At 39.5% G+C, this 20,007-nt stretch overlaps 1 protein-coding gene across 1 annotated transcript in view; it reads right to left on the bottom strand.

The window, feature by feature from the left end:
- The window catches only part of DNAH7 (dynein axonemal heavy chain 7), a gene marked incomplete in the record, with an annotated part of 367,056 nt that overhangs the window by 4,752 nt on the left and 342,297 nt on the right, over window positions 1-20,007 (bottom strand). Inside the window, 3 exon segments of the mRNA XM_070070446.1 lie at window positions 10,620-10,850; window positions 14,506-14,643; window positions 17,168-17,353. Coding sequence (XP_069926547.1) covers window positions 10,620-10,850; window positions 14,506-14,643; window positions 17,168-17,353 — 555 coding nt within the window.

The raw sequence follows: 20,007 nt of genomic DNA, 5'->3' as shown, positions 1-20,007 counted from the left end.
TACTTCCCTCTGAAATCCTAGTGCACCTATCTAAAAGCAACTCAACCTCTTCTCTGCGTCTACCAGGCATTGAAAAATTAACTGACCAAAACAAAATTCTTAATTTTCTGTCTCAAAATCTGCTCCTTTCCCCAGACCTTCTCCTTTCATGGGCAAAACATTCAAGAGTTCTTGACTCCTTACTTGCTCAAACCCTGATTAATTTTCAGCCATCCAGATAAGACTCCTCCTTCAGTAAGCATTCAAAAGCAGCCACTTCTTTTCACCTCCAGTGAGACTGCAAGAGACCAACTTAGCTGGACTATTTCAGTTGTGTAATTGGTTTCTGTCTGCACTCATGTTCCTCTACAACCCTTTCTGCAGTAGTGTGAATGAACTTCAAAAAATGTGAAGTAGATGGGACAGCACTATGGTACAGTGGATTAAGCTAAGGAAGTGTCAGTTCGAGTCTTGGCTGCTCTGCTCCTGATCCAGCTTCTAGCTAATGCATCTCTCTCTCTCTCTCTCTCTCTCTCTCTTTTCTGTGTGTGTCTGTCTCTCTCCATCTTCGCTCTCTCTCTCCCTGTCTCTGACTCTCTCTCCCTCTCTTTATAAACTCTGTCATTCAAATAAGTACATCTTTTCTTAGAAATGTGAAACGGATCACTTCACTTCATGCTTAAACCTCACTGGAGGCTTCCCTTTACCTTTGTACTTTAAAAAATTCAAGATCTTAACCATGGATGACAATGCCATCAGGATCTAGTTTTTGGCTTCTTCCCTCTGGACCTCCCTTCTCTATTATGCTCACTCCACTTTAACCACAATTGCTTTCTCTCTTGAGTTCCTGCACTATGCCAAAGCTTGCTCCTTTTTTTCCAAAGAAATATTTTATTTAATGAGTACAAATTTCATAAGTACAACTTTAGAAATATAGTGGTTCTTGACCCTATACCTGCCCTGCCACCCTCATTCCCATCTCACCACCTCCTCCCTCCCATCCCGACTCAATTAAGATTTGTTTTTAATTAACTTTATACATAGAAGATCAACTCTATACTAAGTAAAGATTTCAACAATATGTACTCACCCTCACACAAAAAATATAAAAAAACTGAGAACAAGTGTTACAGTTAATTCTCATAGTACAACTCATTAAGGACAGAGGTTCTACATGCAGAGTAAGTGCACAGTGACTCCTGTTGTTGATTTAACAATTAACACTCTTATGTATGATGTTAGTGATCACCCAAGGCTCCTGACATGAGCTGCCTAGGCTATGGAAGCCTTTTGAGTCCACAAACTCCATCAGTATTTAGACAAGGCCATAAGCAAAGTGGAAGTTCTCTCCTCCCTTCAGAGAAAAGTACCTCCTTCTTTGATAAACCCTTCTTTTCCTAGTCTCATTCACAGAGATCCTTCATGTAGGATATTTTTTTTGTTTCCCCATAGTGTCTTGGCTTTTCATACCTGAAATGCTCTTATGGGCTTTTCAGCCAGACCAGAATGCCTTCAGGGCCGATTTTGAGGTCAGAGTGCTGTTTAAAGCATTTGTCATTCTATGAGTCTGCTGTGTGGACTGCTTCCCATGTTGGAACATTCTCTCCTTTTTAATTCTATCTATTGTTATTACCAGACACTTGATCTTATTTATATGACCCCTTTAAGACTTAATCCTATCTCTATGATCAATTAAACACTAATATGATCATTTTTAACACTTAAGATGGCATCACTATCACCCAGTTTAATGGCATTTGGAGTCCCATGGCCAGTTCATAGCTTTACCCTTAGAAATACATCCGTAGCAATGTATGCAGAACTATACAACTCCTCCCTCACTTATTCCCACTCTTATTTTTTTACTGGGATCTATATTTCATTGACTTTATACAAATGTGATTAATTCTATGTTAAGTAAAGAGTTCAACCAATGGTATTAAGAAGGAAAAAAAAACACCTGTTCCTCGATAGTCAAGCTAGGGCTGTTCAAGTCATTGCTTCTCACAGTGTCAGTTTCACTCCTTGGGCCAGCTGTGATGCAATAAGCTAATCCTTCACCTGTGTTGCCAGCATCCCATAATGGCACTGGTTCTAGTCCCAGTTGCTTCTCTTCCAATCCAGCTCTCTGCTGTGGCCTGGGAAAGCAGCAGAGGATGGCCCAAGTCCTTGGGCCCCTGAACCCGCATGGGAGACCAGAAAGAAGCACCTAGCTCCTGGCTTTGGATCAGTGAAGCTCCAGCCATTGTGGCCATTTGGAGAGTGAACCAACGGAAGGAAGACCTTTCTCTCTGTCTCTCCCTCTCACTGTCTGTAACTCTACCTCTCAAATAAATAAATAAATAAATAAGATCTAAAAATTTTTTCACTGCTACAAGTTTCCTTTTAGGTGATCTGTTAGTTATCACAGATCAGGAAGAACATATGGTATTTATCCCTTTGGGGCTGGCTTATTTCACTAAATACGATGTTTTCCAGATTCATCCATTTTGTTGCAAATACCCAGATTTCATTTTTTAGTGCTGTGTAGTATTCCAAGATGAATATATCCCATAATTTCTTTATCCAGTCTTTGCTTGATGGGCATTTAGGTGATTCCATGTCTTAGCTATTGTGAATTGAGCTGCAATAAACATGGGGGTGCAGATAACACTTTTATTTACTGGTTTCATTTCTCTTGTGTAAATTCCACGGAGTGGGATGACTGGGCCATATGGTAGGACTATATTCAGATTTCTGAGGTACTGTCTTCCATAGTGGTTTTCCCCACATGCTAACCAGCATTTGTTGTTTGTTGATTTCTGTATGAAAGCCATTCTAACTTGGGTGAGGTGAAACCTCATTGTGGTTTTTTTTGTTTGTTTGTTTGTTTTGTTTTTTTTTTTTTTTTTTTTTTGACAGAGTGGACAGTGAAAGAGAGAGACAGAGAGAAAGATCTTCCTTTTGCCATTGGATCACCCCTCAATGGCTGCTGTGGCCTGTGTACTGCGGCCGGCGCACTGCACTGATCCGAAGCTAGGAGCCAGGTGCTTCTCCTGGTCTCCCATGAGGGTGCAGGGCCCAAGGACTTGGGCCATCCTCCACTGCCTTCCTGGGCCACAGCAGAGAGCTGTCCTGGAAGAGGGGCAACCGGGACAGAATCCGGCGCCCCGACTGGGACTAGAACCCAGGGTGCCGGCGCCGCAGGCGGAGGATTAGCCTATTGAGCACAGTGTCGGCCTTATTGTGGTCTTTTTGTTTGTTTGTTTGTTTTTGTTTTTAAACAGGCAGAGTGGACAGTGAAAGAGAGAGACAGAGAGAAAGATCTTCCTTTTGCCATTGGTTCACCATTCAATGGCCGCTGTGGCCTGCGCACTGCAGCCTGCACACCGCACCGATCTGAAGGCAGGAGCCAGGTGCTTCTCCTGGTCTCCCATGGGGTGCAGGGCCCAAGCACTTGGGCCATCCTCCAAGGCACTCCCTGGCCACAGCAGAGAGCTGGCCTGGAAGAGGGGCAACTGGGACAGAATCCGGCGCCCTAACCGGGACTAGAACCCAGTGTGCCGGTGCCACAAGGCGGAGGATTAGCCTATTGAGCCGCGGCGCTGGCCTCATTGTAGTCTTGATTTGCATTTCCCTGATGTCTAGTGATCCTGAGCATTTTTTTAAACTTTTATTTAATAAATATGAATTTCCAAAGTGCAGCTTTTGGATTACAGTGGCTTTTCCCCCTCATAACTTCTCCCCACCCGCAACCTCCCATCTCCCGCTCCCTCTCCCATTCAATTCACATCAATATTCATTTTCAATTATTATATACAGAAGATCAATTTAGTATATATTAAGTAGAGATTTCAACAGTTTGCACCCACACAGAAACACAAAGTATAAAGTACTGTTTGAATACTAGTTACAGCATTAATTTACATTGTACAACACATTAAGGACAGAGATCCTACATGAGGAGTAAGTGCACAGTGACTCCTGTTGTTGACTTAACAACTGACACTCTTGTTTATGGCATCAGTAATCACCCGAGGCTCTTGTCATGAGTTGCCAAGGCTATGGAAGCTTTTTGAGTTTGCCAACTCCAATCTTATTTAGACAAGGCCATAGTCAAAGTGTAAGTTCTCTCCTCCCTTCAGAGAAAGGTACCTCCTTCTTTGATGGCCCATTCATTTCCACTGGGATCTCACTCACAGAGATCTTTCATTTAGGGTTTTGCTTTTTTTTTCTTTTTTCTTTCTTTTTTTTTTTTTTTGTTTTTGTTTTTTTTTTTTGTTTGTTTTGTTTTGCCAGAGTGTCTTGGCTTTCCACGCTTAAAATACTCTCATGGGCTCTTCAGCCAGATCCGAATGCTTAAGGGCTGATTCTGAGGCCAGAGTGCTGTTTAGGACATCTGCCATTCTATGAGTCTGCTGTGTATTCCGCTTCCCATGTTGGATCATTCTTTCCTTTTTAATTCTATCAGTTAGTATTAGCAGACACTAGTCTTGTTTATGTGATCTCTTTGACTCTTAATCCTTTCATTATGATCAATTGTGAACTGAAACTGATCACTTGGACTAGTAAGATGGCATTGGTACATGCCACCTTGATGGGATTGAATTGGAAACCCCTGGCATGTTTCTAACTCTACCATTTGGGGCAAGTCCGATTGAGCATGTCCCGAATTGCACATCTCTTCCCTCTCTTATTCCCACTCTTATATTTAACAGGGATCGCTTTTCAGTTAAATTTAAACATCTAAGAATAGTTGTGTATTAATGAAATAGTTCGGCCGGTGTCTTGGCTCACTAGGCTAATTCTCTGCCTGCAGTGCTGGTACCCTGGGTTCTAGTCCCAGTTGGGGCGCCAGATTCTGTCCCAGTTGCTCCTCTTCCAGTCCAGCTCTCTGCTGTAGCCCGGGAAGGCAGTGGAGGATGGCCCCAGTACTTTGGCCCTGCATCCACATGGGAGACCAGGAGGAAGCACCTGGCTCCTGGCTTTGGATCGGTGCAGTGTGCCGGCCACAACACGCTGGCCACAGTGGCCACTGAGGGGTGAACCAACAGAAAAAGGAAGACCTTTCTCTCTGTCTCTCTCTCTCACTGTCTAACTCTGTCTGTCCAAAAAAAAAAAAAAAAATTAAAGAGTTCAACCAATAGTATTAAGTAGAACAAAAAAATACTAAAAGGAATAAAGTATTAAGTTGTTCATCGACAGTCAGAACAAGGGCTTATCAAGTCACTGTTTTTCATAGTGTCCATTTCACTTCAACAGGTTTCCTTTTTGGTGCTCAGTTAATTGTCACCCATCAGGGAGAACATATGATATTTGTCCCTCTGGGACTGGCTTATTTCATTCAGCATGATGTTTTCCAGATTCCTCCATTTTGTTGCAAATGACCGGATTTCATTGTGTGTGTGTGTGTGTGTTTTGACTGCTGTATAGTTTTCTATAGAGTACATATCCCATAATTTCTTTATCCAGTCTACTGTTGATTGGCATTTAGGTTGATTCCATGTATTAGCTATTGTCAATTGAGCTGCAATAAACATTAAGGTGCAGACAGCTTTTTTATTTGCCAAATTAATTTCCTTTGGGTAAATTCAAGGAGTGGGATGGCTGGGTTGTATGGTAGGGTTATATTCATATTCATATTTTCATGCGTCTGATCTGCTTTTGAAATATGTGGAAGTCGTTTGCCTATTTTTTAACTGAGTTGTTTGTTTTGTTGTTATGGAGTTTCTTGATCTCTTTATACATTCTGGTTATTAATCCTTTATTAGTTGCATGGTTTACAAATAATTTCGCTCAATTTGTTGGTTGCCTATTCACTTTCCTGAGGGTTTTTTTTTTTTTTTTTTTTTGGCAATACAGAAGCTTCTTAATTTCATGTAATCCCATTTCTTAATTTTGGCTTTTATTGCCTGTGCCTCTGGGGTTTTTTCCAGGAAGTGTTTCCTGTGTCAGTGTCTTGCAGGGTATCCCCAATGCTAATAATTTGATAGTATTGGGTCACAGATTTAGGTCTTTAATTCATTTTGAATGGATTTTGTGTTTATGTAAGGTAATGGTCTTGCTTCATACTTCTGCAAGTGGAAATCCAGTTTTCCTTGCACCATTCAAAGGCCGCTGGCATGAATTTGTCATAATTTTCCTTGATTGTGTTGAGGAATGCTTCTTCTAAGCCCAATTTGCTTAGAGTATTCATCATGAAAGTGTGTTGTATTTTGTCAAATGCTTTCTCTGGATCTACTGAGTTGATCATATAGCTTTTGTTCTTCAGTTTGTTAATAGGATGTATCACATTCATCGATTTGCAAATGTTGAACCATCCCTGCATACCAGGGATAAATCCCACTTGGTTTAGGTGAATGATCTTTCTGATGTGTTGTTGGATTCAATTGGCAAGAATTTTGTTGAGGATTTTTGTGTCTATGTTCATCAGGGAAATTGGTCTCTAGTTCTCTTTCTCTGTTGTATCTTTTCCATGTTTAGGCATTAAGATAATGCTAGCTTCATAAAAAGAATTTGAGAAGATTCCCTCCCTTTCAAATGTTGTGACTAACTTGTGAAGAATTGGAGTTACTTCTTCTTTAAATGTCTGGTAGAATTCAGTAGTGAAGCCATCTGGTCCTGGGCTTTTCTTTTTTGGGAGGGTCTTTATTACTGACTCAATTTCCATCTTGGTTATGTATCTATTTAGACGTTGTATGTTTTCATGGCTCAATTTAGGTAGGTTGTATGTGTCTAGGAATACATCCATTTCTTCTAGGTTTCCCAGGTTGCTCTTCACTACTCTTTGTAGTAATTTCTGATTATTCTTTTTATTTCTGTGGTGTCTCTCCTTACATTTCCTTTTTCATCTCCAATTTTGTTGATTTGAGTCTTATTTCTCTTTTTTTTGGTTAGTTGTGCCAATGGTGTGTCAATTTTATTAATTTTTTCAAAAAAACAGCTCTTTGTTTTCATTTTCTGAGCTTTCGTATTTTTTTGTTTCAATTTTGTTGATTTTCTCTCTAATTTTAATTATTTCTTTTCTCATACTAGTTTTGGGTTTGGTTTGCTGCAGTTTTTCTAGATCCTTGAGATGCACTGATAGCTCATTTATTTGGTGCCTTTTTAATTTCTTGATGTAGGTACCAACTGCTATAAACTTTCCTAACACTGCTTTTGCTGTATCTCATAAGTTTTGGTATGTGAATTGTCCTCTTCATTTGCTTCCATAATTTTTTTGATTTCTCTTTTGATTTCTTCTATGTCTCACTCTTCATTCAGGAGCTAGAACCGGTGCCCATATGGTATGCCGGCATTGCAGGTGGAGGATTAACCCTCTGCACCACAGTGCTAGCCCCAGGGATTATCTTTTTCTAAACTTTCACTTTCAGTCTGCATGCTGATAAGATGTTGATAAGATGTGTCTTGTAGGCAGCAAATAGATGAGTTTAGTTTTTTTTTTTTTTTTTTTTAAATCCATTCAGCCAGTCTGTGATTTTTAACTGGAGAGTTGAGACTATTTACATTCAGGGTGACTATTGTTAAGTACCAACTTTGCCCTGTCATGTTTCCCCAAATAGTCCTGTTTTTATATTTTGGATTTCCTTTGTACTTTTCCTGGGTCATTTGCTGCTTTCATCTTCTTTTGTAGTGATGTTCTTGTTTCTGTGTGTAGCAAATCTTTGAGCATCTTTTGTAGGGATGGGTGAGTATAAAAATTCTTTCAATTTCTGTTCATTGTGGAAGATCCTTATTTCTCCTTCATTCATAAATGAGAGTTTTGCAGTTACAACATTCTGGATTGACAGTTTCTTTTTCCTTAGGACTTGAAATATATTTGCCATTCCCTTGTTGCATGTAGAGTTTCTGATGAGAAGTCTGCAGTGAATCTAATTGAGTTTCCTCTGAATGTGATTTGGCATTTATCTCATGCACATTTGAAAACATTTTCTTTATGTTTTACTGTGGAGAATTTTACTACAGTGTGTCATTGTGAAGATCTTTTCTGGTCATGTCTACTGGGAGTTCTGTGTACTTCTATACTTGGCTGTCTCTTTCTTTCCGCAGACTGGGGATGTTTTCTGTTATTATTTCATTAAGAAGGCCTTCTAATCCTTTCTCTCTTTCCACACTTTGTGGAATTCCTAGGATCCACATGTTGGGTCATTTGATAGAATCTTGTAGATCTCCAATCACGTTTTTTAATTTCTTCTTCTTTTATTTGGTCTGACTCTAATTTTCCAGAAATTTTTCTTCTAGTTCTGATATTCTTTGTTCTGTCTTACCTATTCTGTGATAAGGCTTTCCATTGCATTTTTTAATTTGATCTACTGAATTTTTCATTTCTAGTATTTCATTCTGACTTCTCTTTAATTTCTCAATTTCTTGAGAGGGCTTTTCAATTAGATTGTGAATATGCTTCTTATTGCTTCTAAGTAATCTGATGATTAATTTTCTGTATTCCATTTCTGGCATATCTTCAATCTCTTCACCTATTACTGAAGAATTGCAGTGTTCCTTTGGGGGGTTCACAGTGTCTTACTTATTCTTATGTAGCATTTTTCCTTTTTTTTTTTTTTTGGAATTTGTGTATTTTTCTTTTCTTCTTCTTTTTTTTTTGTCTGTTTGCTTTTCTCTTTAATTTGGGTCTTTGTGCTTGTGGTGAGGTTTTGTCACTCCCCCTCTTTGTGGAGGAACGACACAGGACCCTGCGCTGTTCTTTTGTCTGCTCGGCCCTTCCTGGGTTTGCTGCTGGTTCTTTCCGGGTTGGCTACCGTCCCTTCCACATCCGTGGAAGGGTGGTTCCCCCTGCCACTTTCCCCACTTCCGCAGGGGAGCGGCACACTGCCGGCCGGCTCTCTCGGGGGCTGCACAGGTGTTCCTTCAGATGTTCCTGGTGCATGTTGTCTCTCTCCTCCTTTATAGTCCTCTTCCACCAATCCCAACTCTGCTACCCACACGCCGAGTACGCTGCTCTCCTCCAATCAGGAGCAAGTCCTACAGTTTATTGGTTGAACTGGAGGCAGCTGTGTAGAAGCTGTTTTCTTCTCTCCCAGCGCCATATTGTGGGAGAGCAGATGCATAGAATAAGTCTTAATTCCAGTAACTCAGTCTAGTCCGGGTTGCTCCCCACAGGTTTCCCTCTGCTATGAGCTGCTATGTGTCTGTGTGTTGGAATTGGAAGCATGCACTCCCACCTCCTGGAGCCCAGCTCACTTCTCAACTGTAGTGGGGGCGGTATGAGCTCTGGTGCACTGAGCTCCGCCTACTGGGGCCTGGCTCACTTCTCACTGGTACATGGAGCAAGCTAGAGTTTTCAATATTCAGGACTTCTTGTACAGCTTGCATGGTGAGGAAGAAATTAATCTGAAATGTTGTAATTCTCATTCCTGGGTGGGGAGATGGTGAGGTGGCCCCCACAATTGATGGGTGTGTGCATACAAGGAAAGACAGTAGCCCCTGCTTACCTTCAAAAATGTAAACTATCAATATGACTTCTTGCAGACAGCTGCATGTCTGGTTGGGGAGAGGGGAGAGACTTAGATGGGCAGGAGAGTGCCTGACCTCTATGTTTGTTCCACTATACCGTCTCTCTTTCCCCACGTAGAACTTTAAATGCAGTTCACCATGATCCACCTCCCACTGCTGTCTGCAGCTCTGTGGATCTATTTCCTGTCCAACATGGTCTGCTGGGGGCTGGCACCAGCCCCCCATTCTGCAGCACCTCCTCTGTGCCTCCGCCACTTCCTTTTCTTATTTGCTCCTTCAGCATAGACCTGCCAGTCTGTTGGACTCCTGGGCTTCCCATTGTGAATTTCCCATGGCTCTATGTCTGGCGTGTATCCTCTCTCCTTTTTAACTATCTATTTTGCCCTGTGTGACTTGGATCTTCCCGTTGCTATACTGCCATCTTGGGCTCCTCCCCCCCCCTTTTTTTAAGATTTACTTATTTATATGAAACTCAGAATTACAAAAAGAAGGAAGAGAGAGAGAAAGAGAGTGAGAGAGATCTTCCATCCACTGGCTCACCCTGCCAAATGGCTGCAATGGCCAGGGCTGGGGCAGGCCAGAGCCAAGAGTTTCACACAGGTCTTCCACATGGGTACAGGGACTCAAGGACTCAGGCCATCCTCCGCTGCTTAAGTGAAGCAGCTAGGACTTAGACAGGGGCTTAACCTGCTGCACTACAGCACCAGCCCACAAAGCCTGCTTTTCTCATGGCTGTTCAATTGTTACGCCCTCTAGCTGAAATGCTATTTCCTTAAAAACGCCATGGCTTGCCTCCCTGATGTCCAAGTGTCAACTCCAATGAGGGGTCTGATCCACCCTGGCTACAAGTGTGTCTCACGCAACCATTTTCTACCCTCTTATTCTATATCATATTTTACTTGAAACTTATCATTTATAAAATTTAAGTACGTATGTGCTTGTGTTTTAACTGTCTCTCTCACTAAAATGTAAGCTCCTCAAAGATAGAGACTTTTTATCATTTTGATTCTTAACACTTTGTGTCCTTGGCATACATCATCTCTAAAACACTATCACAATCTAGTATCTTCTATACTTATTTACCTACTTATTATCAATTACTCCCTGAATTCTATAAGCTCCTCAAGGTCAAAAGAACTAAGAAATGGGTACTATGCTTAATTCAGTGATTTTTATAGTATTTTTCTTACCTTGATTGCTTTTTGAATATTAATGCATGATTCTCTTATGGTCTGCAATAACTTATTAAACCGTCCCATCTCTTGGACAAGTACAGTGTTCATGCTCTGAGTGTAAGTTGTTGGGAATCTCCTCATTGCAGCCTCAATGTCAAAGTTGTTTGGAAGTTTACCCAAGATGTCACCGGCGACCTCATTTACTACTTCATCTGATGATTTTGCACCAGCACCTGCTGAACGAGACTATCAAGATTCCAACCATAACTCAAAAACCCTTATAAAGTTCTAATAATAGCCGAATAGGAAAAATCCCAAGGTAAATCTTTATAAGAGTGAATACCACCCTGTTATTTCATTCATAATCTTCTCCACACAAAAGTTATTAAAGTGACAACAGGCATAGGGTGGATTTTTGAGAGAAAACAACTGCTAAGAGAAAGAGAAAGAAGGATGTGTGTTGTGTTAAAGGTAAAAGGGAGGATCTTGGAGAAAGCAAATCAGTTGTTCACTTTGTTGCCTGGATAGAGTGGGAAGAAGAGATGCTACCGACAGGAGAAAATGCCTTTACATTCGAGGAAAGGCCAGTGCTGATGGGGATTAACACCTAGACGCAGGACATCTGATCTTGCTTTGAGAAAGCTGGCCTCAAAATATATTTGCTAATAACTCTGGTGCCACTGGTTGCCAAAAGCAGAGATATAGTTTTCTCCTTGAACCAGGAGGGCAAAGAAAATAAGCTCATCTACTCTAAGCAGTTGGAAGAGTTATGGAGAAAAGGCAGTCTTTCATGGTTCACCTTGGAAGCAAGGAAGGAGAATTTCAATTCAATTTTTGTTTTTTATGTTCTAGTGGCACTGTGCAAATGAATCTATATTTTCAGGAAAAACTCTTTAATCCTCAGAACAAATGAATGTGTGTGTGTGTGTGTGTGTGAGTATGGAGAGAGAATAGCATTATTAGAATATAAACAAATTTATCTCATATTTTCCCAAGAGCATGATGAAATTGTGTTGACTCTTCACTCAGATTTTGTTTCCTGATTTATATTCTGTAACATTTAATATTCTATAAATATTATCTAGGATTTTTTACCTAGGTTTCTCTTGTGATTTTTTAATGCTACCTATAACATACCACCATAAGATCCTGCAAGTCGAACAATAAAATAATTAAATATTGTCAAGCCTCAATTATGTGCTAGTAAAAATTATATATGTCCATACAATAATCCTTTATTATGATCCCAAAGTACTCGGCTTATAACTACATATATAAAACAAATAATAGTGAACAAAAATATAGTAAGTATTTAGCTAAAAGTAGCAAAATAGATAAGTTCAATACAATTGAAGAATTGCACACTGATTTCTACTTGTCTTTTGCATACAATTTCTATTTGACTATACAGAAGGCACTAAAACTCATATTTTCTAACTAGAGCTATATTCTCCTGTACACAAAAAAAATAAAAAGGCAATTAAAAAGCTCAAATCCCAGGTCTATGACCCATCAACAACATTTTAATAACACAGTCCCTTTATCTCTCACACACCAGATTTGCATAATTGGGGTGATAGGTTGAAAAAGTCACATTCAACTGATAGAAAAGTAAGAGCTATTGGGTGCTATTTATTTGCAATTTTTCATCTTAGCATTTTCCTTTTTACACTCTTCCTTAGAGCTTTCATAAATGCCATTTGGAATCTACAAAGGATCTTCCAAAAGTTCATATAGAATATGTATCATGAAAAACTAGATTTCAACAAATTTTTGCACCAAAATAAATAATTTCATTTTCCCATGATATATTTGAAGTGCCCTCTGATTAATAGCTATCATCCTTTAATTAAGCAAATCAAGACAAATAAAATTCACTTTTTATGAGACAGAACTTAACCTTTTCAAGGATCCTAGACCATATCTAGCTTTATAATACCTTAAGCTGAAACAATTTCTTATTCAAAAGTTAAGCTGAAGAAAATGATCTCTTCTCCAATATTACCCTCTCTTATTTTTCCCAAGTTGTATTAATTAAACACACAATGTAAAAGTTTTGTCATCATTAACTTGCTCTCCAACTTCTATGGTTCTGGTCTCTTTACCTCTGAAGGGTGATAAACTCAATCTAGAATCACTGAACTACTGCTTACCCATTATCTATAATAGTACTTACCAATCTGAGTTCAAGAATATTGAAAGAGGTTGTTTAATTACATACTGAGAAAATACCCCTTGTGTATTTAAGCTTATTCGTTTGGTTCTGAGTCATTTTCTATTGGAATGAATTCACTGTTTTATATATTCTGTAATGTGGCACACACCATCAAGTTTAAATAAAGCTAAAAAACATCCTATTGTCAGACCATTGTGTACTGCACATATCAAATGCTCCTAAAGGTCTACTTACTAATGTTGCACATATACTTTTATGCCCAGGAAATAGCTGTTTTATTTTAACGCTATCAATGTGCAAAATGGACATAAAAACATCCATTTTCCTTTTGCCTTATCCAAAAAATGTTAGCATAGAATAGACCAGAGATGAGAGTACCATGGACTCTTCTGTTAAGGATAGCATACCATATTATTCTTTGAAGTTTTAGCTTTTTCAGCATTTCTGGTTACCTACCTTCCTGAGCTGGTCTCATTTTTAGAATATAGAAAAAATATAGGATAAAAATTGAGGGCACAGATTCTGCAGCCAAACTACTGGGAGCTGGACTGCTTGGCTTTGATTCCCAGCTTGAAATTGTCCGATGTGACTTTGGGCAAACTTGTAAGTCTTTCTGCATCTCAGTTTTGCAGCTATGAAGTGGGAATAATAATAACATCTACCTCACAGGATTGTCATGAGTATTACATTATTATATAAAAAGTCCTCAAAACAGTGCTGACACCCAATAAGCACTCTTTCAATATTAATGATGATCATTTTTACCCAATGATTCCATAAAAATAAAAATATCAGTTACAATTCATTTAGTCAGACAATTTGCTGGGCTGATATTCACCCTTCATTTTTAAAATTTCATTTCATCACCATGGGAATTCTTGCCATTTAAATTCATTTGCTTTCAAAAATTAAAAAAAGAAACAAATAACTGAGCACATTTTCTAGACAAAGAATAATTCAAGAGAAGATCTCTTAATGGACAAGCAAGATCAACAAATGTTCTTATTCAAGTGTACTGACTGTCCGTGGCATGCTGAGTTCCCTCTGATGCCTTAAAAGATTTCTCTGCTACATGGCAGTGCACTAATGCTCCCAAGTGCTTCACGCTTACCCAAATTCAGCTGTATTCTTTCCTTAAACCTACTTATTCACTCTATACTTACTACTGCAGTCATACAATTTAAATAATATGTAATCTAATACAATGGTAGTGTGAAAGAAACTGTTTCTATGTAAAACAGGTTAAATGTTCTGGAATAGTTTATACAGATGAGTCACTAAAATTCCTGCTGAACTGAGACTGAGACTGAGACTGAGAGTGGAAAAAGAAAAGTTAAAATTCTCAACAGATTCTGTTATCAAACTGCTTCCCAAATATCTTTGAAATTCTTTTGCTTTAAGAAATTGAAAGGGCATAATATATAATGTATTCGGGCATGACTTCTGCAAGAAAGCCCAAGTGCTACTCCTAGAAGCAGAACTGTAGTCAAAGAAAAGATCTAGCTTCCAAAACAGAAGACTGTGAAGGGGAAAACCTATATGTTTCCGTGTTTCTGCATTGCATGTTTAAGTCCATATTTAGGAAAAATGTGCATTTCCCCTTTTCCTTCAACTGCTTCTCCACTTTGACAGAACCATGTAAGGAAGCTTCGACTGTTCTGGCACATTCTTCTGAGACACTTTCACCACAGGTCTCAGAAGCTGGTTCCTGCGCAGCTCACTCACCTGTGTAAGAAGAATGTTATCGAACAGCAGTTGCGTTTCTGACTGATCTTTGGTGATATCTGCATTGGCATTCATCCCAAAGATTTCCGGTGCCGGGGTCAGTGGCAGAGCCTTTGTGTATTCGATGTAGCTTTTGTGCTGCAAAGGCGAAGGGTGAGAAGCCAGGAGGTTAGAAATCAATTATACTGTAGGTAATTTTCAATACACAGCTATTGAGGAGAGGAGCCTGTAAGAGTGGATGTTGAATGCTTTCACTGTCTTTCAGCCTGAGCCAAATTTTACAAAACAATGTGGACACACTTTGAGAGAAAAAGTAAAATGTGTCATTCAATTGAAATGAGTTTTAAATGAAGGAAATGAAATTCTAACTTCATTTAGAAATGTCTTCCAGAGAAATCTTTCTGTGTCACATCTTGCTGATGACTATTCTTAATTTTTTACAATAAAAATAATATTTTTACTTACTCTGTTTATGGTTTACTTTCATTGTGTAAAAAATTCACCAATTCAAATAAGTAAATGTTATCTGAAATATTTTTTTAAGCTTTACTTATTCACTTGAAAGTCAGAGTTACAGAGAGAGGGGGAGAGACAGAGAGAGACAGAGAGAGAGAGAGAGAGAGAGAGAGAGCTTCCAGCCGTTGGTTTACTCCCCAAAGGGCCACAATGGTCAGGGCTGGGCCAGACTGAAGCCAGGAGCCATGAGCTTCCTCTGGGTCTCACACATGGGTGCAGGGGCCCAAGGACTTGGGCTATCATCTGCTGCTTTCCCAGGCACATTAGCAGGGAACTGGATCACAAATGGAGCTGGAACCAGTGCCCATATGGGATGCCGGTACTGCAGAGGGCAGGTTAACCCGCTATGCCACAGTGCTGGCTCCCTATCTGAAATCTTATTATCTTGAGATAACCACCATTAACACCAGCCATCTTTTAATCCATATGTACATATATTTTATCTCCAAGACTTTTACCAAAATGCCACAACTTTCTTGACACTTATGTAATCCTATGCAGACACACATATACATATATGGCACCTATGGTTACATATAAACCATTGATGGTTTTCCTTCATGGGTCAAGCTACATCATTACATGCACCTACTTCACCTTGCCCTCTCCTCACTTGACAATTCATTGTTAGAGATCTTGTTATCTCAGCTCTGCATGTTCACTTGCTCCACCCAATCAGTGACTTAAGCTCTGGGACTGACTTTTCCTTTCAGCTACATCAACACTTGTCCTCATCTAGCATTAATCCTAGTGGATGATGGGGTTAGGGTCAGGGGCTTATGGTATGTGTCTCTTTTGCATGTGGTCATGGGCTTAACTTTCAATTTGACTTCTAGAGATAAAATGAAAACCAATTTGGTTGTCCCTAGAAATCAATTGTGTAAAAATCTGAAATCAGGGGTTGGCACTGTGGCGTAGTGGATAAAGATGCCACGTGCAGTGCATGTATTCCATATGGGCACCAGTTTGAGTCCCAGCTGCTCCATTTCTGATACAACTCTCTGTTATGACCTGGGAAAGCAGTACAAGATGGTCCAAGATGGGCCCCTGCATGCATGTGGGAGACCAGGAAGAAGCTCCTGGCTCCTGGCTTCAGGTCAGCACAGCTCCAGCCTTTGCAGCCGTTTGGGGAGTGAACCAGCAGATGGAAGACCTCTGTCTCTCTCTCTCTCTGCTTCTCCTTCTCTCTCTGTGCAACTTTAACTTTCAGATAAATAAATAAATCTTAAAAAAATCTGAAATCAGTGGATAGGACTAGAGGAAACGCAAAAGCAAAAGAGAACCTTGTCCTTGTGCAAGAGACCAAGTGTTCTGTGTCTTTTTGCTACTTTCTGCCTATATGACTTTGAGCAAGTCACTCAACATAATTTTAAAAGGTTAATTAGATAATCCATTAACTTGGGAGGGAAGGAGAGAGGGAGAGAGAGAGAGAGAGAGAGACAGAAAGAGATAGAGCTTCCAACTGCCAATTTACTCCTCAAATGCCCTCGACAGTTGAGGCTGGGCCAGTGCTAAACATGAGAGCTGGTAATCTAATCCAGGACTCCCACATTAGTGGCAGTGGCAGAAATCCAATTACTTGAGTCATCACTTCTGTATTTTAGGGTCTGTGTAAGCAGGAAGCTGGAGTCAGGAGCTGGAGTTGGGTAATCAAACCCACACATTATAGTACAGGACATGAGAATCTTAATTGCCAGGCTAAATGCTGACTCCAGTCATTTAGCCTTAATGAACCTGTTTTCTCATTTGTAAAAGCGATTAAATAATAATATCAATGTTAACATGGAGCTATAGTGAGATAACCACTTGTAACTGACTTGCAAATAACTGTGAAATAAATATTATGTTAATAATTTATAAACCAGTATCTTTTTACTCAAAGGACTGGATTAGTGAGAAATTCAGGTCATGGAGGAATCTATTCTTGGGTGAGCAACATTTCTAATACTCTCACATTACAACAAACAGGCAACCAGTAACCCATCTCAGTATGGGGTATGCTCTGTTCCTATATGACTAAAGAAAGCACAGATAAATGTGAACAGAAAACAGAGCCTAGGAGGAAATCACTATTTTTTAAATATATCATCACTACCAGAGGAAATTCATGTTTACTGTTTTTGGTTTTCTTGAATGGCATACTTACATCACCAGCAGGAGGGACAAAATAGATGCCACTCGAGTCGAATTTATAGTCTGGATTTTGAACTAATTCTTCATTGAAGAATTTGTTTAGAATGCTGCGCAGTGTGCGCCGGTCCCAGTCATCAGTCACCCTGCCTCCATAATTGCATTCGCCAGTCATATATCGCAAAGCATCATAGGGCAGTTCCTAAAATGGGGAGATCAAGTCACTCAGCTAATTAAGTGTTTCCAGTAGCACATTATAAGGAATCATGTTTTTTGTTGGCTCCTATTATTAAACATTTTACAAAAAGTTTGCCTGAATAAAATTTCCCTTTATATATGTCCCTGCTAATTGTTGCAATTTTTTCCCAGGGTCTTTCTTTCCTTTTGTGGGTTTTCATTTCATTCAATCAAGTGCTGAGAATACAACCATACAACTATTCAACCAACATTATTTGAGCACCCACTTTGTGCCAAATCAAATCCAATATAATTCAGAGATAATCATACTTTTCTTTAAATATACTCTTAGTATGTTTAATAGCATTGTATTCTTGATTTCTGAAATTTTATTTTATTATTTATTTGAAAGGCAGAGCAACAGAGACAGATATTCATTCTTTGAAAACACTATTTTAATAAATATCATGTAATATTGAGCATTTAAGTTGCTCCTAAGTTTTTTTTTTAACTTTTATTTAGTAAATATAAATTTCCAAAGTAAAGTTTATGGATTACAATGGCTCCCCCCCCATAACTTCCCTCCCACTCGCACCCCTCCCATCTCCCGCTCACTCTCCCATTCCATTCACATCAAGATTCATTTTCAATTATCTTTATATACAGAAGATCGATTTAGTATATATTAAGTAAAGATTTCATCAGTTTGTACCCACACAGAAACCCAAAGTGTAAAATACTGTTTCAGTACTAGTTATAGCATTACTTCACATTGGACAACACATTAGGGAAAGATTCCACATTAGAAGTACATACACAGTGACTCCTGTTGTTGACTTAACAATTTGACACTCTTGTTTATGGCGTCAGTAATCTCCCTAGGCTCTAGTCATGAGTTGCCAAGGCTATGGAAGCCTTTTGAGTTCGCCGACTTCGATCTTATTCCGGCAGGGTCATAGTCAAAGTGGAAGTTCTCTCCTCCCTTCAGAGAAAGGTACCTCCTTCTTTGATGGCCCCATTCTCTCCACTGGGATCTCACTCATAGAGATCTTTCATTTAGGTTTTTTTTTTTTTTTTTTTTTTTTTGCCAGAGTGTCTTGGCTTTCCATGCCTAAAATACTCTCATGGGCTCTTCAGCCAGATCCGAATCCCTTAAGGGCTGATTCTGAGGCCAGAGTGCTATTTAGGACATCTGTCATTCTATGAGTCTGCTGTGTATCCTGCTTCCCATGTTGGATCATTCTCTTCCTTTTTGATTCTATCAGTTAGTATTAGCAGACACTAGTCTTGTTTGTGTGATCCCTTTGACTCTTAGACCTATCAGTGTGGTCAATTGTGAACTAAAATGTTATATTCTATTAAATTTTATATTTCTTAGAATTTTGAATGATCCTTTCACCTAAGTTCCTGAAAAGAAAACTACTAACTTTTTTCCCAAGGAAACAATTTTTAAAAAGTAATATGCGAGTATTTTGCTGAAAACCTTTTTGCAATCTATGCAGTTTTTTGTTATACACATTTCCATGAACTTTTTGAGGATCTTGTGTAGAGCAATGTTTAAAAATGTTTGATACTAATACAGAGTAATCTTTTACTAGAGGATTTTTTTCATCATTTTTTGCTTTACTTTCCCTCCTTACTTTGAGAGATTTCTTCTACAGAAATCATAGCACTAGGGAAGAGTAGGTACTAGAAATTAAAAAGGGAAATTTATTGAATTAGGGGATGAAAATTATGAAATTCATTTATTTGGTAGAATAACTTAAGGCTGTGAGTTTAGGAGAACATGTGTCATTGACCAAGAACTTGTGGAAAACAAAATCAGGAAGGAGGACCCATAAACAATTATGTCCTTTCAAATCAAATGTTTGAGTTTGATTAGATGTATACACTTCTTGGGCTTGCTTTCTTGGGCTCCCACCATACCAAAAATGAACTATAATAAGAAAACTCATTTGCTAATTTAACATTCAGTATATGTGATTGAGGGAACACTTGGGGCAGCTAGTCTCTGGGAGAGCTTTGTGACACATGGATGAGACCTGGAAGGGAGAGAGTTTTATTTAGGTGTCAAAGGGTTTAACTTAGCCAACATGCTACCTGTTATTTCAGCAGTGCACTCAGGACCAGGGTTTATCACATTGGGGAGTGTTTTTTCCAGGGGCTGGAAAAGACATGTAAATTGGCAGATCTCACAGAAACGTAGTGGCTTCCTGGTTTTTTTTTTTTTTTTTTTTTTGATTTATTTATTTATTTGAAAGAGTTACACAGAGAGAGAAGGAGAGGCAGAGAGAGAGAGAGAAAGGGGTCTTCCATCTGCTGGTTCACTCCACAGTTGGTCGCAACGGCCCAAGCTGCGCAATGGCAGGGTCTCCCTGCCCATGGTCTCAGCTCTTTTAAAACAACACAACACGGGCCAGCGCTGTGGCAGGTAAAGCCGCTGCCTGCAGTGTAGGCATCTCATATGGGTGCCGGTTCAAGTCCTAGCTGCTCGAATTCCAATCTAGCTCTCTGCTAAGGCCTGGGAAATCGGTGGAAAATGGCCCAACTCCTTGGGCCCCTGCACCCGTGTGGGACACCTGGAAGAAGCTGCTTGCTCCTGGCTTTGGATTGGCCCAGCTGTAGCTGTCGCAGCTATTTGGGGAGTGAGCCAGTAGATGGAAGACCTCTCTCTCTCTC

Source organism: Oryctolagus cuniculus, chromosome 3, assembly GCF_964237555.1.
Source record: "Oryctolagus cuniculus chromosome 3, mOryCun1.1, whole genome shotgun sequence".
In the NCBI taxonomy this organism is placed as follows: domain Eukaryota; kingdom Metazoa; phylum Chordata; class Mammalia; order Lagomorpha; family Leporidae; genus Oryctolagus; species Oryctolagus cuniculus.
Note: the sequence above shows the minus strand (reverse complement) of the source record. Positions and strands in the feature narration are given on the sequence as shown.